Source organism: Serinus canaria, chromosome 28 (assembly GCF_022539315.1).
Source record: "Serinus canaria isolate serCan28SL12 chromosome 28, serCan2020, whole genome shotgun sequence".
NCBI classification, from domain to species: Eukaryota; Metazoa; Chordata; class Aves; order Passeriformes; family Fringillidae; genus Serinus; species Serinus canaria.
The window spans coordinates 5,185,027-5,212,223 of record NC_066341.1 but is presented as its reverse complement, the minus strand read 5'-3'; the positions used below and the strand labels follow the sequence as shown (position 1 = coordinate 5,212,223).

Genomic DNA, 27,197 nt, shown 5'->3' with positions numbered 1-27,197 from the left:
TGAAGCGCGCGCGCCGGCAGCATGGCGGCCGCGCGCTGGTGGCGGCTGTGCGGGCGCTGGCGGCCTGCGGTCACCGGGCCCGCCCTAGGCCCCGCGCGGCGCCGCCTCTGGGCCCCCGCCGCTGCCGCCATTCCGGCCCCGCTGGGCTCCGTGCCGCCGCCCCGCGCCTCCTTCAGCGCCGGCCCGCGCTGGCACCAGCGCAGCCCTGGCGGTCTGTCGGGGGGAGATGCACTGGAAGGCGGCGGGGAGGACAGCGGCGGTGGTGGTGGCGGTGGCGGGGCGGACAGCGGCGGGGCCGGGCCGGTCATAACGGCGTTGACGCCGCTGCTCGTCCCGGAGCATTTCCCCAACGTCCCGCTCATCGCCGTGACGCGTAACCCCGTATTTCCGCGCTTCATCAAGATCATTGAGGTGAGCTGCCCTCGGGCCCGGGCCCGGGGCTCGGCTCTGCCTGCTCGGCCTGGGCGGAAGCTGCCGCGAGGTGCCGGGGGCGCGGCGGGAGGTGCTTTGGGCTGGCTCGCGGAGCGGCCGAAGGCGGCTCAGCCCGGCCTTGCGGCCTCGGGCGGGGGTCCCGGAATGGTATCACCCCAGGCCACGAGGGGGTCACCAGCTGAGCCCGCCGCTGGCGGTGCCGCACCTCCGTGCCGCTCTCTTTCTTTGCCTTGGCAGGTTCCTTGACCTGCAGAGCAAGGCAGCCGCGTCCGTGACCTCCGCGGGCAGCCGCTGCTCGGCCTTTGGCTCGAGATTTGTAACCGAGTCCTGTCGGGATAACGGTTCCTTTTGGGCCAGTTGAAGTTTCACAGTTATTGCGTCAGCAATTCTGCTTCTAACAGAGAAGGTCGGCGATTCGCACACACTCTCTCGAAGTTCGCTGTCATTTTTGTGTTCTTCCATGAAGGTTAAGCAAACGTGTCCTTGTTTCGGCGCCGTAGGTTGGTGTCAGAGCACCGAGACCCGTGTTGGTGAAGGCAGCAAGCTGTAAGCTGCAAGAAAAAAGCAGCTATAGAACAGTGCAGCTGCAGTGGGAGAGGGTGTTGAGGGATGGGTATGGCAATCACCATTTCAGAGTGTGATCTTTTCCCTCTGCACCCCATAAAGATTTTAAGAGTTATGAATTGTATCACTAATGTATGACTTGAGCTTACAAGCCAGAAATACTTTTTCCTCCGTAAATGAAACCCAATCTGGAACAGGTACTTGTATTTTTGTGCCTCTCTGGTGTGTTGCTAGTCTGATTTTGAAGTAAATGTAGTATGAAATAAATCAATATTTTCTTGTTCCTGTAGTATTATTTAACATAGTGTTATTTCTACTATAGTATTTTTCTGCATATCCAAATCTAATATGTGCAGCTTCTAGTGTCTTTAGATGTGTCAGGGGAAGGAGAAGATTATATATTATTAAGAGCGTGTAGTGATATAAGACTTATGTACAGAAGTCATCAATTTCAATGTTTGGGTCAACAATGTCTCACAGAATTGTTAAATGTTTTCTCTTATCCTGTGAGTTCATTGTGCTGTAATTTACCTGACAAGGTTGAGTCTCTACAGTGCCTATGGAATTACTAATTTTCTTCCTGTTAATGTCTCTGACATTGGTAAGCGTATTTTTGCTAAACATTGTGCAAAATTAGAATAGGCCAGCAGTGGTGGTATTATTCGTGCTGTTCTGTCAGAACCATGCTGGTTATTAGCAAAGTGTTGAGCAATGCAGCTTATGTCCATCGCTTTGAAGAGCACTCAGTGGTTGGCAGGGTGATTTCATGCAACAGCAGAATTTACAAGGAGTTATTTTCTTGGTCACTGAGGATTCAGCCTGTTGTGATAACAGTTCCCGTGGTGCTGGGAGATCTGTCAGGGACAGGTGTGTGGCATCTAGAGATCAGAGGGGAGGAAGAAGGTAAACTAGGAAGAAATACTGGCTGAAACTCAAGGCAGGAACTCAGACTCACTCATGGGTGTAGAAGAGGAATTGAGCAGAGAAGGCTTTGGAGAAGAGGATTTTAACTAGGGTTTTTGGACAGAATTCAGGCAACTCATAGGGAAGAGTGAGCTAGCTCCCCATCAGGAGCAGAGAGCTAGGATGTACAGGTATGGAAGGGGAAGGGAACAGTGATAGCAAAAGAAACTTGTAAGATACTGTTGAAATAACTCAGGTTTCTTACTTGTAAGACTTGTACAGATTAGATCTAGTTCCTTCCCCAGCCTTTGAGCTTGTCTTATCATGACTGGGAAGTGAGTTGTTCAAAATACTTAAATTTCATGTTTCTCTACCTTTTTTTCCACTTATATATTACTGTCCTCTAAAGGAGACAAGTCTAGAACCGTACAAGCTCCAAATTCATAATTTAGTTGTAGGGTGTCATCATGGGAGTGCAAAGACAACAGAAAATCCACCTCTGATTGCATACCTGTTGTCCTAGGTGAAAAATAAGAAGCTGGTTGAACTGCTGAGGAGGAAAGTTCGTCTTGCCCAGCCTTATGCTGGTGTTTTTCTTAAAAAGGATGACACGTAAGTTGTTTCTCTTGATCTTTTTAAAAAATACAAAAATAAGCTGTCCAGGTTGATTTACACTAAAAGCTGTCATCCTAAATGCCCTGCCTTGGATAGCATTGCAGAAATTGTGGCTGGTCTTGGACCATCCTCATGGTATGAAAGTCTTTGTTGCCACCACCAGCACTGCTGGGAGCTGGAGTCTTGGTTTAGAAAAGGGTGTTTTTGTTTGGGAAGGAGATGAGGTGTCCAGATACTTGGGTGATTTGGAAAGGGGTTACATGGTGGTAGCAATGGGGATTAAGTGTCTTTACCCCTAAGTCCAGTTTAAAGTTCTGCAACCAGTGATTGTTTTTTTCTTTTTTCTTTTTTAATCTGACCTGCTATCTCAAGTTTCTGAATATTTGCTCCCAATTTTCTTGTTCAATAGCAATGAATCTGATGTGGTGGAGGATCTGAATGAAATATACCAAATGGGAACTTTTGTCCAGATTCATGAAATGCAGGATCTTGGAGACAAGTTGCGCATGATAGTCATGGGACATCGAAGGTAGGTTACTTGTACTTCACTGCGTCTCACCAGACTACTGTATAAATAGAGACATCAGTTTCACCACATACATACATTTTTTTTCTACACAACTTGTGTGTGGCAAGTTTTTGCTTTGTTGCCATGCTATATCCTGAGAGTGTTAGGATATTCCATGTGCTGTCACAGCTGTGACAGGTTAGCTGCAAAACAAAAGAGACAGTGCATGTCATTGTCATATCAACTATGATACGGTGGAAGCAAACGTTCCTTAAGCTGAAGTTTAGCAGTTACTTTGACAATTACATCAAGGCTTAGTAATGGTGAAAAAAAAGTCTCTGGAATTAATTCAAGCCAGTGTTTTTGCTTTAAAAAAAAAGGGGGGGGGTCCAGAATTTTTATTATGTCTTGCCCCAGACATAATTTTGCCCCAGAACTGAATTGAAGAAAATATGATTATTGCTGAAAATCTAGTTTTAGCCATTTATGCCAGATATTTTTAAATAAGTTAAGAATTTGTATTTTTAAAAGCATCAAATAAGTAATTTCCATTAGAAGGAAAAATACAAGGACAGAAGCATGGCAGAAGAGACAGATGCAGAGTGGGTTTTGCTTTGAAGCATGGGGTTTTTTTTTCATCTCCTCACTTTTCTTCACTTTTGTTTGTTCTGGACAGCAAAGAATGAGCAGTCCTGTCAAAGCTAAATTTATGTGAATTCACGTGTCAGTTCCTTTTCAAATGAAATCTTAACTTCTTGCTGCATTATCAAAGCACAACCATATTTAAATGCATTTTGGAAATAAGCTCCCTGTTTGGGGTTACTTGGAATAGAAATATTTCCCTATAACTTTGACAGGTTTGGTATTCCTAAGATATAACTCAGGGATTGGTCTTTATATTTGATTGAGACGTGGAGCACTGGTCAATCATGTCCATAGGAACCATACTAGATACCAATTTGAGGAGCATTTATAGGGAAACACATAGAGAAGGAAACTCCTTTATAAAAGCCAAAATAATGAAACATTGTGTCTTGCAAATGTGTGTCCTTACTAAATTTTTGCTTGCTCAAAATACAACTTAATCCTTCTCCTTTTCATGCTGAAGAGCTGAAATCACATGAAATGGGGAGATAGATTGCTGCTGGTTTCTTTTGGCTTTCAGGATTCGTATAAACAAGCAACTAGAGGTTGAGCTTGAGGAATCTGAGAACAAACAAAAAATTAGAAGGAAACAGAAGCGATCTAAGAAAGAGACTGAAGAGGAGACTGGAGCAAAGGACCAAGCTGTGGAGTTGGTACTAGATCCTGTAGCTGCTTCTTCAAAGGAAGTTCTCATGGTAGAAGTAGAGAATGTGGTTCATGAAGATTTTCAGATTACAGAAGAGGTTAAAGTAAGTGAATTAGTTTACAAGCTTTGACTTGTCCTGTAGAATTTCACCTACACTTCTTGTTTAAAAGGAAAAGTTCTAAAATCAGGCTCTAATTTCAGGCTGCAGAAACTAGCATATACTTCCTTCTTTGCACAGTCACTGCACATGGGGATTGTATGAAAGTAAAGAATTTTCATTATAACAGCTCAGTTCCTTAAAACTGTTGACTTCAAAAAGTTGCTGAATGAAGAGGCTGGTCTGTGCTTAAATCTGTGTGATGACCTCCATCAAACTTGAGTGTTTTCCTCAAAGGTGGCTTGGGTGTTGAGCCTGGTTGTATCTTCTGGCCAAGAGCCAGTCAAATTCTGTGCATGCAGAAAGCCAGCCTCTAGGCCTTGTTGCCTTTCCGGTGAGCAGGAACTGCCCCAGCACCAAGAACCATCACAGCCCACCACTGCAGTGAGTGGCTGGACTCTGGGAAATGTCATATTTGTACTGAGATCTTGCCTATCCTTTTCCATTCTTTTGATGATTAGATTTTGTTGTGTTTTTAGGCACTTACTGCAGAAATTGTTAAAACAATCCGGGACATCATTGCCTTGAACCCCTTGTACAGGTATGTCCTTCCCATGCTGCCCTGCTTTGGGAACAGCATGTTCTAGGCTGGAAGATGCTGACATTTTCAATACTACTTGCCTTTCTGTTGTAATGAGGTAGAGATATTTGCCGAATTGTCACATATATTTTTGGTTTGGAATGTAAACTCGGTCCATATTTGGAATCAAAGTTTGGAAAACCTGATGTGCAATTTAGAAACAACATAGACCTATTAAGTCCTAAGGCAGGTGATCTGGGTCTAAGTGAAACCCACTGCAATAAGCATCTGATCCATGTCTTATAAGCAGGATAAAATTTTTGGAATCCTGGCACAAAAAAATCCTACATAACTGTTTGGAGAGCATTTCAGATACTTAATTTTATATATTGGTGATCATTCCTCTAACCAAGTGATTTATCTGTTTGTTACTAAGTATTGATACAGTCAAATTTCAAAAATAGTTTGCTATGAAACTGAGCTGTGTTTCATTTTATTGCACTGACATAACAAGTAAATTAGGATATTCCATTTTGAATGTAAATTTACAGAGCATTTTGGGGTTTTTACCTTTTATTTTCAGAGAGTCTGTACTTCAGATGATGCAGGCTGGACAGCGTGTGGTAGATAACCCTATCTATCTGAGTGACATGGGTGCAGCCCTAACAGGGGCAGAGTCGCACGAACTTCAAGACATCTTGGAAGAAACCAGTGTAAGATGAAGTTTTTAACTCATGCAATGTGAATGGAATCAGTACATCTGCTGTATGTCACCTTTTCTTTACCAGCCTCAGTACAGAAGAGACTTCAGTGCTACTTTTGATGATGTGTTAATATCAGTGACTAGATTCCTGTTGAAGGATATAGTAGATCATCAGTACTGATTTACTGTGGGTAAATCAGAGTGCTCTGCATCTTTGGCAGCAAATAATTTTCTTTATATGCTGTGGAATTGCTACATGTTGGTCTTTCCACATCTGCAAGTGCTGTAAAGCTCTCCCAGACAACCTGTTGTTGGAGTTTTTTATTCTGCCTTTCTCTCTGGGAGAGAGAAAGTATGTCTGTATATATAAATATATATAAGTGTGTGTGTGTGTGTATATGTATGTGTGTGTTATTTAACAGGGGTATGGCATCTCAAAACTCATTCCATGTCTATATTTTGCAGATACCCAAACGGCTTTATAAAGCTCTTTCCCTCCTGAAAAAGGAGTATGAGCTGAGCAAACTTCAGCAGCGTCTTGGAAGAGAGGTAAGTTTCTGGAGTAACAGATACCTTGTGTGTATTTATATTGTGTCCACCACTGTGATGCTTAGTATGGGTATGTGCTCTCAAGAGTGCTTTATTTAGATTTAAGGTTTTTTGTTCTTCTGTTAGAAATATGTTTTTTCATGAACGTGGTAGAAATAACAAGACATGAGGCTACAGCATCTGCTGTTAAATTGTGTCTAAGTTGTAATTTCATGCAAGCAGATAAATCTAGAGGTCTGTAGTTTACCAAGCGTCGGTGTAACAATATACAACCTAATACTGTATATAGCATGTACTAGTGTAAATTGCACAATGTTATTTCTAATGACCTTCTCCTAACTCTTGTGAACTGCAATAGTTCCTGTCTGTTTTAAGATTTAATCAGAATACAATAACTGCATCTAAATGGTAATGAAGTATGCAAAGTGCAAATATTTGAGAATACTGAGTCATGTTTTGTTTGTTAACTGCCAGAAACTGGGGCTTTTAGAATTCATGTTAAGTGCAAAATGCTTTTGGATGGAGATTGGAATGGTTGGAGACTTCTTCAACGAATTGAACAGATGATGCAGTCTGTGGGACCAGATATGCATTCAAGGATGCTGAGAGGGCTTATCAATGTCATTACTTTGTTTTTTCACTCATCATTAAAGCACTGTGGTCATGGGAGAGGTTTCTGGGAAGCAGAAAAAGGTAAATGCCATGCCCATCTCCAAGAAGGAGAACTGGGGAGACTGTAGGCATGTCAGCCTGCCCTCAGCCCCTGGGAAGATTATGGGGAAAATTCTCCAGTAAGTCCCATACAGGCAAATGAAAAAGGACATGATTTGGAATGGCCAGATTTCCCAAAAGCAGACTGCCTAATTGTCTTCTATTATGAGAAGGTCCAGAACACAGAAAGGAAACATGGTTTAATAGTGGGCTTGGCAGTGCTAAGTTAATTGTTGGACTCAATGGTCTCAGAGGTCTTTTCTTATAAATGATTCTAGGATTCTAGCAATGATTGTTATATACCTTGACATTTGCATGGCCTTTGATGAGGTCAACTGTAACAGTATTCTGACTACATTGGGGTGTTACAGACTGGAAGTATGTAGTATGACGTTGGTGAAAAAATTAGTTAGACTAATGGGCAGAAAAGGTTGTGATCAACATGGTAAAGTCTAACTTCATTCAGCTACTAGTGGTATCCCCTTGGGGAGTCAGTAAGAACCTACTTAAGTTCTGTCAAGAGAAATTCATAGTCCCAGACCAGGCCTGGAATAATCAGGATAGAAAATAGCTATACAGGAAAGGATTTTGAAACCCTGATGTGAAGGAAGCTGACCATGAATTAGTAGACTGTCCTTGTGGCAAGGGCCCAAGGAGGAAGGCCAGCTGCCAACTGCATACTGGGCTTCAGTTGACCCCATCTAGGCAGCAGGAAGAGAGTAGTGGTTAGCCCTGTCTGGTACTAAGGAGGTCACATATGGGTTACTCTGCCCAGCTTTTGGTCTCCCCAACACAAACAGAACATTGAAGCACTGAATCATGGCCAGTGAAGGCCACCAAAATGTGGAGAGTGCTGGAGTATGTTATTAAGTCACTTCTTGTGTTAGAATACACTGCAGATAAGTTCCAAGTAGTATTTTCAGTTGCTGGGAATGTCATAACTGAGAAGTATTTGGAAGTATTTAATGTTAGAGGGGCTGTACCAGGAACACATTAGTTACTGTATTTGTTGCTTTGTCTAGGTTGAGGAGAAGATCAAGCAGACACATCGCAAGTATCTTCTTCAAGAGCAGTTGAAGATCATTAAGAAAGAACTAGGTCTGGAAAAAGAGGACAAGGATGCTATAGAAGAGAAATTCCGTGAGCGACTAAAGGAGCTGGTGGTGCCAAAACATGTCATGGATGTGATCGATGAAGAGTTGAACAAGTTGGGCTTGTTGGATAATCACTCATCAGAATTTAAGTGAGTGCATGGCCATGTCATGCTGTCAGGGTTCGTTGGGAGAGTGAAACATCAGTGCAGTTTTGTTAAGCACCTACTTAGTCCCTCCCCTCTCCTCCTTTCCCTGTATCATGTCATTACCTTATAGGATTTTTTTCTCCAAATTGCCTGTGTTTACTTATGTAGTCTACCTCTTTGGATCATTTTAGGTCTTCTGTCTTCTCTTGCAGTCTGATAATAGAGATGCAAAATGTGTAGTTAGTTCCTCATGAAGTGTACAGTGATTCTTTTTCTGCCTTCGGTTTTGGTTCTTCTATCTTGTACTTTGGTGCCTTCAGTAGATGTGAGAGAAGCTGATAGATGTCATTGTCTAAGCTACCTGAGATGGTCCTTGAAGTATTGGGGCAGGGTTGGAATTGCTAAGGAGTGAATGAATAGTTTGTAACATGTGTTCTGTGATACAAATTGTCAGAAACTGAGGTTGAAGTGAACATTTCTTGTCTGTTGAGTTAGAGTGTGCTGTATTATACAGCAGTTGGTGTACTCCTCAGCTCTCTTAATGTTGTGGGTCTCTGCTTTTAAAAGTATCTTTTACAGAGTAAAAGACTCTGTTTAAGGGCAAGCATGCCTTTGGCTGAGCAGCATCTTGGCAGTCATAGAAAAGACATACTGAGCTTCACAAGCAGCATTAGTACCTTTCCCTTTCCTTCAGAGTTGTAACAGTGGTTGCAAATTTTCAAAGCCAGTACTTGGGAGAAAAAAGCTAAAGCTCTGGGGACATGGCAATTGTCCTCAGGTGGATCCTGGGCTCAGACAGCCTAGCTGTGCTTCCTTGTGTCCATGACTGCACAATTTGATAGTTACTGTGTTGTGTAGACCTTCCTGTACACTTGAATTCCTGATCTAAGTGTGTAGTTTTAGAACAGTGAGTAGTGGCTGTAGTAGTAGAGTACTGTGTTCTCTTCAGTTTGTTTATGCTGATTATCTACTGCTAACTTCCATACTGGCATCATTTTCCTCGTCTTAAGTCTTTCTCTGTGGTGTTGGAGATTCTTTATTTCAGAAAAGCAAAAGCTGTGAAAAAAAGCTTTGGGTTTTTTTGTGTGGGGAGGTTGAAGACTGTGAAAAAGGTTACCAAATAGTGATGGTTCTTTTCCATAAGTAGTTTATATCCCACTTGTTCTGGATGAGGTTGTTTTGGAAGGTGGTGGAGGAAGACATGAGCTGGTCAATCACTCTCATTTGTGTGTTTCTGTCAGTGTTACACGGAACTATTTGGACTGGCTGACATCCATCCCTTGGGGTAAGTGTAGCGAGGAGAACCTGGAGCTGGCTAGAGCCCAAGCAGTTCTGGAGGAGGATCACTATGGAATGGATGATGTCAAGAAGCGAATTCTGGTAAGGCAGGAGTAGGCACTATGTCCCATTTCACACTGCTTAACATCAGGCATTTTGGATGTGTTTTAGATTGCAGTCTCCATTTAATTGGTGTTAATTCATGCATCAAACAGAAAACTGCATGAAAGACCCAAATGTTCTGGTAATCAGTTAATGTGCTTAATTACTTCTGGCAATGAAGGTCCCATTCTCATTTCAAACTGCAATATTCTGGTTTGCACTAAATCCTGGGCAAGTAAGTGTCCAAGGAAAGCAGTCTCTTGATTTTTTTCCCCACTTGCCCAGTCATTTATTCACTGTAAGTGTATAATCATTGAGGTTTCAGTTTTGAACTGTCTTCTTTTGAGTCCTCAACTGTTCAGTGTTACTTGAGGGTTGTCTGTCACAGAAGCGTGAAATAAGACAAGCTTAACTTAGCGCATGGGAGTGGTAGAGTAGGAGATGCTCACATGTAGCTTGAGAGACTCAGGTGAGAAAAAGAGAAGCTGGGAGAAGAACTTAAACTCTGTCTTCTCACTCTAAGGCAGTGGAGAGAGAGTGCTTCTTCTGGTGAGATTGATACAGAACACACAACCTGGGGACAACCAAGCATATAAATAACCAGAGGCAAAACAGATGCACCAGTTAGCATGCAGATGCACTACTTAGCTTCTGCCCTTGCCCTCCCCCAAGTCCCTTGAGAACCAGTTTTTTGTATGATGCTTGTTTTGTAATCACTGCTTGTCCTGATAACAAATGTGTTTTGGTGTTGTTGACGTTCCCTTCTGTTCACTGCTGGTGCTTTATCTGCTCTACAGGAATTTATTGCAGTCAGCCAGTTGCGAGGATCCACCCAGGGGAAGATTTTGTGTTTTTATGGTCCCCCTGGAGTCGGGAAAACCAGTATTGCTCGCTCCATTGCCAGAGCCCTAAACAGAGAGTACTTCCGCTTCAGTGTTGGAGGGATGACTGATGTTGCAGAAATAAAAGGACACAGGTCAGTGTAACTTGAGAAATTTCTCTATCCAGCAGTTTTTACTAAGTCAATAGGAATCTAACTGAAGTTGGACAATATATGTAATTCTCATCTGTTCTGCCAACCCTTGCTGACAGGAGTTGAGATACAAAAGAGGTGAAAAAGATAGCAAAAGGTGGAGTTTGGAAAATAATTATATTTGTGCTTTTAAGTGCAGTTGCTCCCTGTTTCTTGTGTATTCTCAGCTTTGAAAAGCTGAGTGAGCTACCCAAAACCATTGGAATGATGATGAATGCTAATACATGCCTTTCTGTAGATGTCAGACCTAGAGAATGCTGACAGTTTGGACAGGATCATTCACATGTGTGTTCCAGTGTGATTGAGACTTGGTTTCCAAATAATCAGGATGGAGGTGATGCATGAGGAAAACCTGTAAACAAGAACATTCATGGGAATAACAAGAAGTGAATAAAAAATTGGTAGATTCATATGGAAAACAAGAAGTTAATAAAAAATGGGCAGATCTGACCCTTCCATAGGTTTATTTTCCTTCCACATACAAAAAAATCCTAGAATGGTTTGGATTGAAAGTGACCTCTGGAGATTGTCTAGACCATTCCCCTGCTAAAGCAGGGCAGAAGGCAGAAGTGCTTAACACCTTCTTTGCCTCAGTCTTTAGTGGAAATATGGCTTGTCTTCAGGACAGCTGTCCTGGGTTGGTAGATGGTGTCAGGAAGTAGAATGGGCCCCCTGTTATCCAGGAGGAGGCTGTCAGAGAACTGCTGAGCTGCTTGGATATTCATAAATCTATGGGACCAGATGGGATCCACCCCAAGGTGATGAGAGAGCTGGCAGATGAGCTTGCAAAGCCGCTCTCCATCATTTACCAATAGTTCTGGCTCACTGGTGAGGTTCCAGATGACTGGAAGCTGGCCAGTGTGACGCCCATTCACAAAAAGGGTGTGAAGGAGGATCCTAGTAATTATAGGCCAGTCAGACTGACCTCAGTATCCAGTAAGATAATAGAACAGTTTATATTGAGTGTCATCATGCAGCACTTCTAGGATGGTCAGTATCAGAGCCAGCCAGCAGGGGTTTAGGAGGGGTAGGTCGTGTTGACCAACCTGATCTCCTTTTAAGACCAAGTGACCCGCCTGATGGATGCAGGAAAGCTGTGGATGTTATTTGGACTCAAGCAAGGCCTTTGGCACTGTCTCCCAGAGCACACTCTTGGAAAAGCTGCAGCCCATGGCTGGGACAGGAGCACTCTTTGCTGTGTTCAGAACTGGCTGGATGGCGGGCCCAGAGAGTGCTGGTGAGCGGTGCTGCATCCAGCTGGCAGCCAGGCACCACGGGTGTCCCTCAGGGCTCTGTGCTGGGGCCAGCTCTGTTAAATATATTTATTGACAACATGGATGAGGGGATTGCGTCTTTCATTAGTAAATTTGCAGATGACACTAAACTAGGAGCATGTGTCGGAAGGTAGGAGAAGGCTGCAGGAAGACCTGGAACAGTTGGAGAGATGGGCAGAGTCCAGTAAAATGATGTTTAATAAGTCCAAATGCCAAGTCCTGCATTTTGGCCACAATAACTCGCTGCAACATTATAGGCTGGGGACAGTGTGGCTGGACAGTGCCCACGCAGAAAGGGACCTGGGGATACTACTTGACAGGCGACTGAACATGAGCCAGCAGTGTGCCCAGGTGGCCAAGAAGGCCACCTGCTCCTGGCCTGTATCAGGAATAGTGTGGCCAGCAGAACCAGGGAGGTCATTCTGCCCCTGTACTTGGTAGTGGTGAGAACAACCCTTGAGTGCTGTGTCCAATGCTGGACCCCTCAGTTTAGGAAGGATGTTGAAATTCTTTAGTGCATTCAGAGAAGGGCAACAAGGCTGATGAGGGGCTTGGAACACAAGCCCTACAAGGAATGACTGAGGGGGCTGGGGTTGTTTAGCCTGGAGAAAAGGAGACTCAGAGGTGACCTTATCACTCTCTACAACTTCCTGAAAGGAGGTTGTAGTCAGGTGGGGGTTGGTCTCTTTCACCAGGCAGCAACTGCTGGAACCAGCGAACACAGTCTCAAGCTGCACCAAGGGAAATTTAGGTTGAATATTAGGAAAAAGTTTTTTATGGAAAGGCTGATGAAGTTCTGGAATGGCCTGCCCGGGCAGGTGGTGGAGTGGCCATCCCTGTATGTGTATAAAAAAGGACTGTATGTGGCACTCAGTGCCGTGGTCTAGTTGAGGTGTTGGGGCTGGGTTGGACCTGATCATCTTGAAAGGGTCTCTTCCAACCTAGTGATTCTGTGTAAAGCAAGTTCAGCTACAGCAGGTTGCACAGGATGGTGTCCAGACGAGTTTCAAATGTCTCCAGAGATATAGATCCCACAGCCTCTCTGGGCAGCCAGTTCCAGGGCTCTGCCTCCCTCAATGTACAGGAGTTTCCCCTCATATTCAGGCAGAACTTCCTGTGTTTTAGTTCGTGCCTATTAGCCTGTGTCCTGTCACTGGGCACCACTGGCAAGAGTCTGGCCCTGTCCTCTTAACACCCACCCTTCAGATATTTTTACACATTGATAAGATTCCCTTGTGGTCATCTGAAGGCTGAACAGGCCCAGCCCACTCAGCCTTTCCCATGAGAGATGCTCCAGTCCCCTAACCACCTTCACAGCCCTTCACTGGACCCTCCTCAGCATTTCCTTGTCTTACTTGAACTCCTAAGTCCAGAACTGGGCATGACACTCCAGGTGTGGCCTCACCAGAGCAGAGGGTCTGCATCTGAACATAAAACCAGCGGTGTTTTCAAACCATTAAGATTAGCCACTCTGTGGCGTAAATTGAACCTTCAGGGCTCTTCCTTACCCAGAAGCAGAGAAAAATATTTTCTATGTTTTTCAGATGTTTTCTGTTCTGTGCCTCTCGGCCTTCTTGTTACCCTCTTTGCTTCTGCTTGTTTCTGGATACCAGAAACTATGTCTAGCAGGAAGGTTATATTTTGCTATTAGCAATTTGTTCCTTTAGTATATTTTGATTTACACTGGTCTTTTTGTCCTTATTAAATGAGGAAGTGAAATGTTACCTCTTCTAACATTTCTTACCCAAAACCTATGAAAACTCAAATACCTTTATTCTCAGCCTAACCTCTTTGCTTTTCTCTAATTGAGAAGTGGTTTAAACTAAAGATAAAAACTGTAGTCCAGGAGTATTTTGCCAAAATTCATATCAGTTCTTTACTAGAGGCAGACTAGGTGGGTCTTGGTGCTTAATATATTGATGGAGAATGCTTTTGATAGATGTTGAAGAAATAAAGACTTGTTTCCCAGCCAGATATACTTGTTCTGTCAGCTGTGTGATGTATGCTCTCATATGTGCTGTGCTTTTCAATGGTTCCCTAAATACAATCTCTGGTAAAACAGGAGGACATATGTTGGAGCAATGCCAGGAAAAATCATCCAGTGTCTGAAGAAGACCAAGACAGAGAATCCACTTATACTGATTGATGAGGTGAAGTATTTGGTCTTTCCTCTAGGTTTTGCTCTTAAAGACTTGTATCAATTTGTGATCCCCGGAGAAGAGGTGAAGCAGTAACTCTCTTAAAAATCCCAGGTTCTTTCTGTTCATATGAGGCTGGACTTTCAAGTTCTCTGGGTGATACTGATACCTTAGTTGCTTTGTTTTCTCTCCTTATAACAGGCTCCAGCTTTAAAATTCTAGTAGTGTCCTTCTGAATAAATTATAGCTGTTTGGATCGTAATGGACGTGGCTGGATATTCAGAGTTTCCGTAGTTCTTGTGTTTCCTCCATAGGTGTGAGCACATCACTGTGCACAAATCCACTGTTGCCTGTGTGATTATTAGCAAGAGTCACTCTCAGTAGGTCTAAAGCAGTAAGGAATAAGATGCTTACAGTCAATTTGTGGTCTGATTTGAGAATGAGTCAGGGCTACCAGCCTAATGCTTTGTTGAAAAGCAAATAAAACCAGGATATAATAGCAGGTGTTCAGAATAGACTCAAGGTCATTCTGGCGTTCTTTTGTGCCATACCTGGGAAGGACCAACAGCAGATATGGCCTCAGGTCTCTTCACAGAGAGCAGCAGGCACAACACTCTCCTGGGATTTTTCCTGGGAAAGGCAGGGAGAAGTTCAGAGAAGAAGAGATAGCAATTCTTATCTCTGCTTGCTGTGCCTGTTGTTTGGCACATGTGGAATGTGTTATGGAGATTGCTTACCAAAAGGAGTTTGTTTATTGGATTCTGCTGATGATTGTTTGGATTGATTGGCCAGTTGGGTCAAAGCTGTGTCCTGTCTCCAGACAGTCACGGGTTTTTCTGTAGTATCTTTTTAGTATAGTATCCTTTTAGTATAGTATCTCTTTAATATGTAATTTAGTATAGTATTAGTGTAATATAGTATAGCTTAATAAAACATTTGTTCAGCCTCCTGAATCATGGAGTCAGAGCACATTATTCCCTGGCCGGGGGATCGTCTGTTTCTACAATAAGCAGATTTCTTGGGAGGAATGGTATGTGGGACCAATAAAGTGTCATCTGTTGCAGCATGATGTAACCAATGAGTATCGTGATTTGAAAGGTAATGGAACATGTAGGCTTTGATACTTGACTGGTGTTGGCCAGAAGCCCTGCCTTGGCTGTAGCAGCAAATTTCATTAAAGCCATTCAGTTAATGCTACTCCTAAGGGAGAAGCAGCACCCCTGTTTATATCCTCAGAGCGAGAGTTCACAGTGCTACACAAGCCAATGACCTTGGCCATGGTCCTGGGCAGCTGCCTCTAGTGGCCCTAGTTGAGCAGTGGGGTTGTTCAAGATGACTTCAGGAAGTCCCCATGAGCCTCAATCAACTTATGACTATGACAACAGCCCAAGTCACAAATCTGGCTCTTATTGAAAGGCTGTGTGTAGGTTTTTTGTACCTTGGGCAGAGTAAGGAGTGTGTCTGCACTTGCATATTAGGGAAGTGGTGTAAGGTAGCACTCTAGTCCTCTCACTGTGGAGTAAGTGTTCTGGTCTGTGCCTATAGCTTATCTCAGTTTAACAAGCAGTAGCCCACTAGTAATAGTGCTTTTTATTGTATGCTTATTGCCTGAGACTTCATAGCGATTTTCTGCAACACTCAAAAATCCTGTGTCTTCTCAGGTGTGTCATGTGCTCACACAGGAAGATAATGGGGACTTGGATGAGTGCACAGAAAAGTGGTAGACTGGTACTGGACGTTAATAAACACTCATGAACATTTTCAGATGGAGCCTTGGGGAAAATCTTGCTTGAGATTTTATCATGGTAGGAAACTTCTTAAGAGTATTAAATTCTTTTCTCCCACAGGTAGATAAAATAGGAAGAGGCTATCAAGGGGATCCATCGTCGGCCCTTCTAGAACTATTGGATCCTGAACAGAACTCTAACTTCTTGGATCATTATCTTGATGTTCCTGTGGATTTGTCAAAGGTATTTCTCTTTTCTGCAGAGGTTGTAGAGCCAGAATGTCTGAATGTGTTTCAGTGCACTGATTTCCTGACTATGAAAAGATGCTGACATTTTATTCAGTTGGAAAATCAGATGGAACATAAATGGTACACAGCTGTCTCTGTAGGAGTTGTTTTTAACTGAAGTGTCTGTACATGAAAGAACATGATCACCTGCATATGTCATGTAGCCCTAACTCCCTGTAAAGCCAGGGGCAAACAGATATGTGGTTTCCACGAGAAAAGGCAGGAGTTTTCCTTTACATGAAGATTGGCAGAGCTGCCATCAAGGGAGGTGGCCTAATGCTGTGAAGCTTTTGAAATTGGTCATCTTTACACACTGTTGCATTTCTTGTGCAGCTGACATAAATTACAGAATTGACATATTAGGAATAGCTATAGATAATTGGATCATTCTGAGCTAATTTCCTAGAAGGTAAAAAGAACTTCTTCTGAGTGAGATCTAGATCTCCCATTTTCTGGTCCCTGTCAAACCATTCCAATTTCCCAGCTTGTGCATTGTGTATTTCTAAACATTTATTTTGGGGGTAGGGAACATGCTATTATATAATTCTAAAATCCAGACTTTTAATTAAAACTAATTCCACAGAGAGGGTGATCTTGCTCTAGCCTCTCAGAGAAACTCAGAACTTAGGAACTAGTACTTGGAGTAAAGCAACTGGTTAATGAACATTCTTAATAGCATCTTTTAATGCTTCCAGGTACTTTTTATTTGTACTGCCAATGTAACAGAAACCATTCCAGAGCCACTGCGGGATAGAATGGAAGTGATCAATGTGTCAGGATATGTAGCAGAAGAGAAACTTGCAATTGCAGAGGTAAGAGAAATCACTGTTGAGCTTTATGTGAATTATATCTGGTAGATTCTTTTTGGCAGATTCAGGCTTACACATTTCCATCCAACTATGTCCAAAACAATTAGGCACATGGTATTTTGGACAGAGTTCCTTTGATTTGAACACATAGTTAAAGTAACTCCAGTGTGCCGTAGGCTGTGGACACCAGAAAGCAGCATTGAGCTAACAGCAGAAAGTTGAGTGAATTGGAAACCACTAGGCTTTTGTCACAAATACTAAGAGAATGATGTGGGGAATTATTTCTTTCAGAGATACTTGGTCCCTCAAGCACGAGTTCTGTGTGGCTTGGATGAAAACAAAGCTCAGATCACATCAGATGTTCTGACTGTTCTCATAAAGCAGTACTGCAGAGAGAGTGGGGTGAGAAATCTGCAGAAACAAGTAGAAAAGGTGAGGGGAAGTTATGTGTAATTGTGACCACTGTGCATCAGCCTTCTCAGCTTTTTTTACAGAGATAAATTACTATCTCACCCAGGTATTGAGGAAATCTGCCTATAAAATTGTGAGTGGAGAAGCAGAGATGGTCCAAGTAACACCTGAAAACCTGCAGGACTTTGTAGGAAAGCCCATCTTCACTGTGGATCGCATGTATGAAACCACTCCCCCAGGAGTGGTGATGGGTCTGGCCTGGACTGCTATGGGTGAGACAACATTAATTTTGGGTTAATGCCTACATTTCTGTGTAATTTTCAAAAGTTGAATGTAATAGTTAAACAGAACTGAGTCCAGTGATGTTCTTCTACAGGCACCAGTAAAAAGAATTTCTTTTGGCCTTTGGGTCCTGAATACTGCTTCCTTGAAGAAGGGAGCCTTTCTTTTGCCCTTACCCAGGCTCATCTTAGCTTAGGGCCAGCATGTTTTCTCTTCAAGCTCCATACCCCATACAAATTATGTACATTAGGAACATCAGCAGCAGGAGGTGCCACAGCTGAGGAATGCTGTGTCCCGTCAGTGATGTGCAACACTGACTTGACTTCTGGTGTTGAGGGCAGATATAGGTGTTCCAGCACTCTGTGGAATGGGTGCAGTTGGCTGCTTATCATTCATTGAATTACTCCCCTAGTAACTTGTGGGCTTATGTGCTCTACAGGATGGAAATACAGCACACAGCAAAGGAAATAACCTCTTCATATTCAAATTGACCTTGGGTAGAATTCAAGTAGTTAAGAGGGAAATTATCACTCTGGGGGAGAAGGTAAATAGATACCTGGCACTGGAGAATTGAAGTGGCTGAAAATGTTTTGTGAACTCAGCTTACTCTCTGGAGGAAACAAAGAACATGAAACCATTATAAGAACTTGTTTTTTTACATTAAGTAGGGATAGCATCTGTGTTTCTAGAAGGTGAAGTCCAAAAAAGCAATGAATGGAGACTGTTGAGATTTCTAGCTGGCCTTCCTGAAGGTATTTAAGGAACAGGTTTCAGCTGCTCTCAGGGCTAGTGTCTCATCAGAGAGCATCAGTTCCAAATGCCTGACATAGCTTCTGCATCACCAAAACCTTCTAGTTTAATTTGTCTTTAACTTTTTTCAGATGTTGTTTTTCTTTTCTTTTTTTAGGAGGTTCCACTCTGTTTATTGAAACATCCCTAAGGCGACCCAAAGAGAAAGAAAACAAGGATGGGTCTCTTGAAGTAACAGGGCAACTGGGAGATGTAATGAAAGAGAGTGCCAAAATTGCATACACATTTGCAAGAGCCTTTCTGATGCAGAAGGACCCCAACAATGATTTTCTTATATCTTCTCATATCCACTTGCATGTGCCAGAGGTAAACTGATGCAGAGTTCACAGAGCATGCACAGCAGCCTGGCTGGTTTGCTCCCTTAGATGTAAAGCTGGAAGGCACTTCATTTGTCCTTATGTTGTGCATAATTTACTCTTCTAGCAGTAAAACCAAGGAATGAAGACATTTTCTTCAGGCTCCTGTGTAGGTCTTCTAAAGAGCCATGTTTGCATTCCTTTCTACTGCAAGCATGTAGCAAGAGTACGGGGGCTTGGATAATTTTCTAAAGAAACCTAAGCTTTTCTGGCAGCTGTTGGCCCTGTTGTGCAGGTGGGGAAACCATGACATACAGATAAGTGATTTGAATAAATGCTTGGATGAAGTTACAAAGACATCAAAGTTTAGGTCTCTGTGTCATCAGGCCTTCTTAAAGGCTTCAGGTCATTTACACATAATTGAAAATACTACTCCTGATCTCTGTGCCATGCTTCCTAGTCCATGTAATGGCAGTGGATACTTTTGTCCAATACTTGGGGCTGAAAATAAATGCCTACAGTGCTCAGAGTGGATCACATGCTGTGTAACAAGCTTTGGGCAGGTGCTTTACTGAAGACAGATTTTGAGCTGTAATTGTGCCCCAGCTTTACTTCTGGACTACTGAGTGCTCTGCGTGCAATGTCTTTGTTGCAGCTTGCTCTGTGTCTGTCCAGGTACTGCTTTGTTGTCTGTGAATTCATTCCCTGAAAGATGAGAAAACAGCAGACCTGATCTCTGTCTCTACTCTCTCTCAAGCATTGATTTCCTCTGCTCTTACAACAAAAAGGTTTGATCTCAGATAAATCCAGACTGTCACTAGTTCAGGCCTCGATTTTGCGGGGCCTTACATACTGATGTTTTCTGCCTTGAATGATTTTTGATACTGCCCTCCACTAGTTTGTTACTCTTGACACTGTCCCCTTGTGATGTTGACTTAGGTCTAAAAAAGAGCTTCAGAGTGTTTGTGTTCTTTTTTCCACTGATGGTGCTTATTCAAAGACCTGAGCCCAGTGAGTACGGTGGTGGCATCAGGCCAAGAAACCGTATTTGTGAAGTCATTTGTAGATTATTTCTCATGAATAAAGTGAGGAATGTCACAGTTGTTAATATATCAGCCAATTCAAATAGCAGGATTCCATCACTCACACATGCAAAAACCTTTATGAGGCTTCATGAAATTTGGACAATGTTAAAACAACAAGGACAAGAGTACTGTCTGACTATGCTGCTTCTTGAATGAGCAGGGGGGTTGTGCTTTGTTTTTTTTTAAACAGGGAGCAACCCCGAAGGATGGACCAAGTGCAGGATGTACCATAGTGACAGCTCTGCTGTCCCTGGCCATGAATTGCCCAGTGAGGCAGAATGTAGCCATGACTGGAGAAGTGTCATTGACTGGAAAAATTCTTCCTGTTGGTGGAATCAAGGAGAAGACTATTGCAGTAAGAGCTCTTCTCTCATCTCTGTGCATTGTCCACAGCAGAGCCCTGGGTTGGGCTCAGTGGGGACAGGGACAGCCAAGGAGGGGTTGCTCCTTGAACAGAGAGGAGCAGATTTCATTCCATAGACAGGATGGAAAAGTCTGTGTGGCAACATGAGGATCTTGGCTGTGTCTCTGGCTGTGAGGAAAGGGATGGTACCCCAGGCTTTGTGCCAAGGCATGTATGTTGGCCTAGCTCAATTCCACCTACACTGGCAGAATTGAAGGTGACTGACAGCTTTAACTGGCTGTCAGAGCTGTCTGCTGTTAGACTAGTGCAATCACCTGTGCTGTGCTGAATTGCTTGTTTCAGGAGGGCATCCAATGGAGATCTGACAGCATCTCTAAGGTACATTCTTAAAATCAAGGCTCTGTTCCCAAATTCCAGTGTGAATTTGTTTGAAATTTTATACAGATGTCTTAGATAAGAGGAACTTAGATTTAGTATTTGTATTTCTGGTTTCATCTGTTTTCAGTTTTCAGAATTTCTTTCCAAGCATTGAGGCTCTCTCCCTGCTTTTCACCTGCACAATTCTGGCCTACATAAGCCTTGCACCACACATATTTTTCAGTCAATAATGTTAATAGGTCTTCCTCCGTTGAGCTGGGGCTTCACATCAGTGTTCTGTTCCCAGATAGATTTGGGCTACAGCCTTGTACAGTGTGATTTCTTTTCCTTGTATGACTTAAAAACGAGTAGTTGTTTGTAGCAGTCAGTACAAGACTAACCTGGGCTACGGCACTGACTGGCTGCACTTGCAGGAGTGTGATTGGCCACAGGCCTGAACACAGGATCACTTCTAAAGCAATGGGTACAAACCTGTCCTGGGAGGAGTAGCTCTGCTTTCTGTGCTCCCTCCCGGGAAGGTGTCCCTGTCAAAAGGTTCTGTACAATTGTACTAAGGGTATTGATGGGGTAGCTTGGTTTAACAAGCTGTTTCTAACTTGCTTTCATCTGAGGCTTTATCATCACCCAAGCTGGAACAGATACTTAAAACTCTGTAAAATAGTGTGAATGTTCCGAATCCCCCAAGATGCTGACCTAGTCCAACTAAAATGCCTCACCTCCTCATCTGTCCCTGCAGCTGAGATGGCACTGGAGACTATGTTTTGGGGCTTGAGGGTATGATCTAGAACATTCTTCACCTTGCTGATATCTGTTACAAATGCCCTTGGTGCTCTCCATAGAAGAGAGTAAAGCTGGATCATGCTCCAGAACTGCTCTTGCTTTCAGAAATGGGAAGGGTGTTTCTGGTATATGGAAGAATTCCTAGGACTTGACAGCCCAACTTTTTCTTCCCACAGGCAAAGAGGGCAGGTGTTACCTGCATCATTCTGCCATCAGAGAACAAAAAGGATTATTATGACCTTGCTGGATTCATTACAGAAGGACTGGAAGTGCATTTTGTGGAGCACTACACAGAGGTATTTGATATAGCATTTTCACAGCTGGATCTCACTGGAGGATGACATGCTGTGCCCTGATGGCTGGAAGGTGTTCTGTCTCTAAGCACTCAGCCCCCACCTAAAGATGGGTGACATGGGCAATCCTGAAGTGGGACATGAAGCTATTGCTGCTGCGCAGCTGCCAAAATGAATTATGGCTCTGCTAGAATAAAGTATTTCTCAGTCTTTAATACTGAATTATGATCTACAATAAAGGATTTCCAATTTTGCCAAAGGAATTGGCATGTTATCAGCCACCAGCAGTGGGGCTAGTCTGGTATTTTCTCACTGAAGATGTTTCAGCTATTTCACTGTAAATTTCTGTATGACTTGGGGGAAAGGACTGAACAGTACACCCAGAGCTAGGCAGATGTTCAGCTGTTATTCCTGATAGAGGGCAAGTAGCTCTCAGAATCTGTCTCTGTTTAGAAGCCTGGTCTGGGCTGAAAGGGCACTGAAATCCTAAGGTAGTAAAGGGACATGGTTCTCTAGGTTCAGTCACCAGGTCAATACCACTAGAAAGAACCCCAGGCTAAAGAGGGCAGACCAGTAACATGCTCAGCATCACCAGTCAGCAGCACTGTGATGCACCACAGAGGGCCTCTGCAACAGCTGCATCATATTCAGGGAGCGAGGAAAGGAATTAAATATCTTGACTGTTGTGCATCAGTAAACACAGGCTTGGGAGCTTGAGAACTTGAATACTTTGTCTTCCAATGAACACTAGTCAAGAACAGCTCTTGTCATCTTAGCAAGGGAGGCCTTACACAAGAATAACGAATCCAGCTACTGAAGTCCAGGGAGCTCTTGCTGAGTCCAGGTGTCATGACTTGCTACCACACTGCAGAACACAGGCCTGAATAGAGGGTACATGGGGAAACACAGGAGCAGGCTAAGCTGCATAAGGAATGGGCTGATGTGCCCTGGGGAAAAAGTGCAAAGTAGTTACTAGTTTTAACAGCTATTTTTGCCCACTTCCCTCCTACTACCATCTGAGTCTGAAGACAGACTAGGAGGTAGAAGGCATTATTCCAGAGCTCTCCACGTCCTGAGACTGCACATAGTCATAGAGGATTCCCCTCTAGAATAAGTCATAGCAGCACCAGCATCACCATCTCCACCTGCAGGTACAATAAACCACTGACCCAAATTCTTGACGGCTGAAGTATATGTACCAAGAACACTCACTACTCTGGTTTTGGGAGAAAGGACTTTATTGTGTTGCAGCCTGTGCAACTCAATCCTTCTTTGCAGCAGCTTTCCTCATGGCTGCCAGGACATTACTGAGTTCCTCCCGCTTCCTCTTGGCCCGAATGTGAGTGCCAACCTGCAGGGAAAGAGCAGAGCTATCAGTCTTTACCCAGACTGGACAGACTGGGAATGCCACAGGTGTCCCTGCTGTCACACCTCAAAACCAGGCAGAATGGTAAAGTCCTGGAAAGATGGACTTGACCTCCAGCCATCATATCTCAGTAGTACCTTAATAGTTATATGGACATGAAAGAGGCTGCTTTCAGCTCTCATAATCATTATAACTCAAGGAACCCTATTTGAAGTCTCCTGGTTAATGGCACCCAACCACTATCAGTGCTGCTCTCATTTTCCCCACAGCGCATGCAAACCATGGAAAAATAGCATGAGAAGCCTTAATCTTTGAGCTTGGGGCCTTTTTAGCTAAGTACCTTTGCATCCACCTCATGCTCTCCCACCCAGCCCAAGGAACATTCTCTCCATCATATTACACCAGTTACTTCCAAAACAAATGGAAAAAAAAAAAGGTAATTAATTAAAAAGCCAAATATTCTTAAGAGAGGGCAGAAAACAGAAAACTGACATAGCAGTTTCTTCCATCCACGTTAGCTGATTGACCCACCCGCTTCTTGATGAACTTCAAAGCACGTTTGTCCTTGGACACTTTCAGCAACTCCATTGCACGTCGCTCGTAAGGTGCAAAGCCACAGACTTCCCTGATCATGTCTCGCACAAACTTGGTGTGTTTGGTCAGGCGCTGTAGGAAGGGAGGGAGGACTTTGGTCAGAGGGTTACAAGGCACTACAGAGGGGACTCCAAGGGGCTGTGGCATACTCTCAGCTAGGCTTCAAAACCAGCCCATGCTGTTGCCATGTCCCAAGACTTCATCCTTGACAGATCCTGTGGAGCAACGTGAGCTTGGCTAAGTGTACCAGTCTGTCTTCAAGCTCAGGTCCGGCTGTGTCACACACTGGCATAGACCAGCATTTTTGGAAAAAGCAGGTCCATGAGCTAGCCAGGATTTGCTCTCCAACACGCGGGGGACACCACAGATAAACAGAACATTTAATAAGAATGAATAATGGGCCCACATGCATTCATGTCCCGTAACATGCATCTATGGGACCTGGATGGCTCCTAGTAGGGAAATTCGAGGCAGTTTTGTGGGAGATTGCCTGCTGTTACCAAGAGAAGCAAACCGGGAGATACCAGAATGCACAAAGCTTTTCACAGCTACCCGGTCGAGCCCATTAGCCCGCCTGGCTCTGCTCTGTCAAGCCCCGCCCGCCCCGCAGTCACGGGCAGCGTGCGGGTTCTGAGCCTTCCCGTCTTCCTGCAGCACAAGCGCAAGACGCAGCCCCGCGGACGGGGCCGGAGGCGACGGGCGGCTCCGCGCCGGACACACGAACGCAACCGCGCTGCGCACCAGGCAGCAGGCTCGTTCGGCCCCCAGAGGGGAAGAGGCAGGCCCGGGGCACCGCGCTCCAGGAGAGTCTCTACTCACCCCGCGGCGGCGACACTGTCGGGGCTTGGACACGTTCTTGGTCACCTTGTAGCCCTTGTTAAGGCCCACGGCCATGGGGTAGCGGATGGCCATGGCTACGGCGCCCGGGCCCGATGGACACGGATGGACACAGACCCACTCAGCCTCACCCGCACCCCAACGATGGCGCCGCACCGGAAGGAACGAGCGCCCGCGGGACTCCGGGACGTGGCCATTTCCGGCGGTGGGCGGGGCCGAGGGCGCGCGGGGAAAGGTACGAGGGAAAGGGCGCCCCCTGGCGGCACAGCCAGTGTGCTATGAGGGGCTGGGGGATCACCCCGCGGTCGGGTCACTGTGGGTGTGAGGGGACAGCGGGGACGAAAGGAGGGTCACCCCGCAGTGGGTGGTCCGACAGAACTGCTGGCCGGGGGGCTTGGGGTGCCCACTGGACAGAGCCGCGCAGCCCCGCACTTACAGAATTTTTCCCCATAAATTATAACTTTGGTATCTCTTGGCCAGGATTTGATAACGTTTGACAGACAAACGTAAAGCAATATATTAAACAATTTTGTTGGAATAAAAGATACTGGATTTTCTTACCTCTGAAAGAGAGCTGAGGTAAACATGTGCAACTCAACTGTTTTCTGCTTTCAAAGACAATTAATTTAATTTGTTGAAATGGAAAATATTGGCTTGAAATTGAAAATCTTGGATTTTGAAACAAATTACGGAACTTTACATCCTGCTGTAGAGCTCGTCTTTGCACGACTGGTTCCTTTCATTACAGGGCAGCATTCCCACCTCATGCACTCGGAGCTGCTGGACTCTGTCACCCCCTCATGGCACAGATTCCAGCAGCGAGGAATGTTCATGGCTTAGACGGTGGGACGGGTCTGACTCTGATGCCTTTCTCCACAGGAGGGCAGAATATGAACAGGCGTCTGCAGGGTTGTGGTGACTGTCCTACACAGGCAGAAGAAACTGCCTTTCTGAAATATTTCCTAATGTTTCTGAAAGTCAACAAAGAAAAGTTATGAATGCCAGTTTGTTGTCAATCTGCACCTCTAAAATCAACATGAGTTTGATACCATCTTTGCTACTGAGAACCATCACACAGCTAAAGGTCTCCCCATCCACAAGCTCTGGGTTCCTCACAGGAGATGTTGCAGCCCTGGGCTGGAGGAGGTGTCACCTCTCCTGTTGCCTTTCCTGCCCCTGCTGATGTTCATGGACCTGCCTTAGTGTGGCTGCTCAATCACCTCTGCATGTGTTGAAGAACGGCCCTCATCTGCTCTGGCTCTGTGACCTCATCAAATACAGGTGGCCCTAAAATAAACATTTGCCTGGAAGAAGAGGCGGCGGCACTGCCTGGGGAAAGCCCCTCTGCCTGGGGGAAGCTCACTATTTCTGTGAGCACCAACCCACCAGCAGCATCTGCATGGGGCCCTTCCCTCTCACACCCTGATTATTGCTACCTTCCTCTCAGGACATCTTTTCCATTCATGCAGAAACATATGGATCTATAGTTCCCAGACTCCCAGTGGGTTTCTCATAATTTGATCTTTCTATGCTGCACTGGACACCCCTCAAATCCTGCCTTTTTCCCAATTGTTGCCTACACCAAGTCCCTAATAGAAAATCCAGGGTTTCAGTTTCCAGAAACTTTTGCCCCATCCCAACATTGCTAAATGCTTTCTTCCACATCCCCAGCGTTTGCAAGTGATTTCCATCTCTGCTGGATCTTTCTTTGGATTCTGCTTTACATCTCTTCACTCTTTGTCTTCTTACTTTCCTAAAAGCATTAAAGTGTTACCTATAGGTGAGCCCAAGGATGGGGGGCAGAAAAAAGGTAGAGGAAGCCTTGGGATTTGAGCTGAATCTGAAACTGGGACAGACTGGCTCTGCTGAGATGGACATGGATGGCTCAGTGGACCATAAATAGGATGAACATCTGCAGTTTGCCCTGGCTGCTGCAGTGATGTCCTGGGCTGCATGGAAAGATGCACCTGGCAGGGGCCAGGAAGGGATTGCCTTTACCTGGCAGTCATTAGGTTGCACCAGTGATGCTGTTCAGGCCTTGCATAGCAAGAAAAACTTGGATTAAGTGGAATAAGTTCAGAGGAAAGCCATGAAGATGTCTGAAGCCTGGACCATGAGGTGCAGTGGAAGGAACAAACCTTTTTCAGCCTGGAGAAGTAGAAGTAAACTAAGGTAGATGTAAAACAGCCACCTGAATTTCTGATTAACCAATGGAGAGCAAGTATAAGAATGATCCATTCCAAAGTTCAGCAAGTACAACAGGAGGCCAGACAGACTAAATACAAAAATTAAGAATGTGGGGGATGGAAGCAGGATCAAAACTACCTAAGATACATACACAGGCATTGCAAAGACATCAGGAACAGAACTGGAAAAGCCAGAGTTCCTCTTGACCTCACTGAAGACCAGGGAAAGAAGAAAAAATGCAGCACCTTACTCTCCCCTGGCTGCTTCAAGTTTATGAAGAGAGACCCTGTTGAAGGCTGGGATTGTTCTTTTTCTCTCAGGGAATTTTCTCCCATCTGTTGCTAAGAGAACATAACGACTGGTACTTAAGAGACAAAAAGGAGTGGCCGGAAAGCCAGCAGTGTGCCCAGGTGGCCAAGAAGGCCACTGGCTCCTGGCCTGTATCAGGAATAGTGTGACCAGCAGAACCAGGGAGGACATTCTACCCCTGTACTTGGCAGTGGTGAGAACAACCCTTGAGTGCTGTGTCCAGTGCTGGACCCCTCAGTTTAGGAAGGATGTTGAAATTCTTTAGTGCATCCAGAGAAGGGCAACAAGGCTGATGAGGGGCTTGGAACACAAGCCCTACAAGGAATGACTGAGGGGGCTGGGGTTGTTTAGCCTGGAGAAAAGG

General features: G+C 44.5%; 2 protein-coding genes and 1 long non-coding RNA gene across 3 annotated transcripts in view; 2 read left to right on the top strand and 1 right to left on the bottom strand.

Moving 5' to 3' along the window:
* LOC127060946 (uncharacterized) overlaps positions 1-27,197 on the top strand; it is a 340,458-nt gene that overhangs the window by 156,893 nt on the left and 156,368 nt on the right. The gene's annotated exons all lie outside the window — the stretch shown is intronic.
* LONP1 (lon peptidase 1, mitochondrial) lies at positions 15-21,821 on the top strand. Its single transcript, XM_009096805.4, has 18 exons — positions 15-411; positions 2,423-2,511; positions 2,924-3,043; positions 4,188-4,416; positions 4,950-5,011; positions 5,574-5,703; positions 6,159-6,242; positions 7,976-8,196; positions 9,435-9,573; positions 10,371-10,549; positions 13,943-14,030; positions 15,866-15,988; positions 16,728-16,844; positions 17,133-17,273; positions 17,359-17,524; positions 18,442-18,650; positions 19,916-20,080; positions 21,424-21,821. The coding sequence occupies exons 1-18, from the start codon at positions 22-24 to the stop codon at positions 21,586-21,588; spliced, it is 2,817 nt and encodes a 938-aa protein (XP_009095053.2). The 5' UTR covers positions 15-21; the 3' UTR covers positions 21,589-21,821.
* Positions 22,756-24,527, bottom strand: RPL36 (ribosomal protein L36). The gene is made up of 3 exons (XM_018921710.3): positions 24,320-24,527; positions 23,438-23,572; positions 22,756-22,891 (listed from the first exon to the last, which is right to left on the bottom strand). Exons 1-3 carry the CDS (start codon positions 24,410-24,412, stop codon positions 22,802-22,804), a joined length of 318 nt encoding a protein of 105 aa, XP_018777255.1. The 5' UTR covers positions 24,413-24,527; the 3' UTR covers positions 22,756-22,801.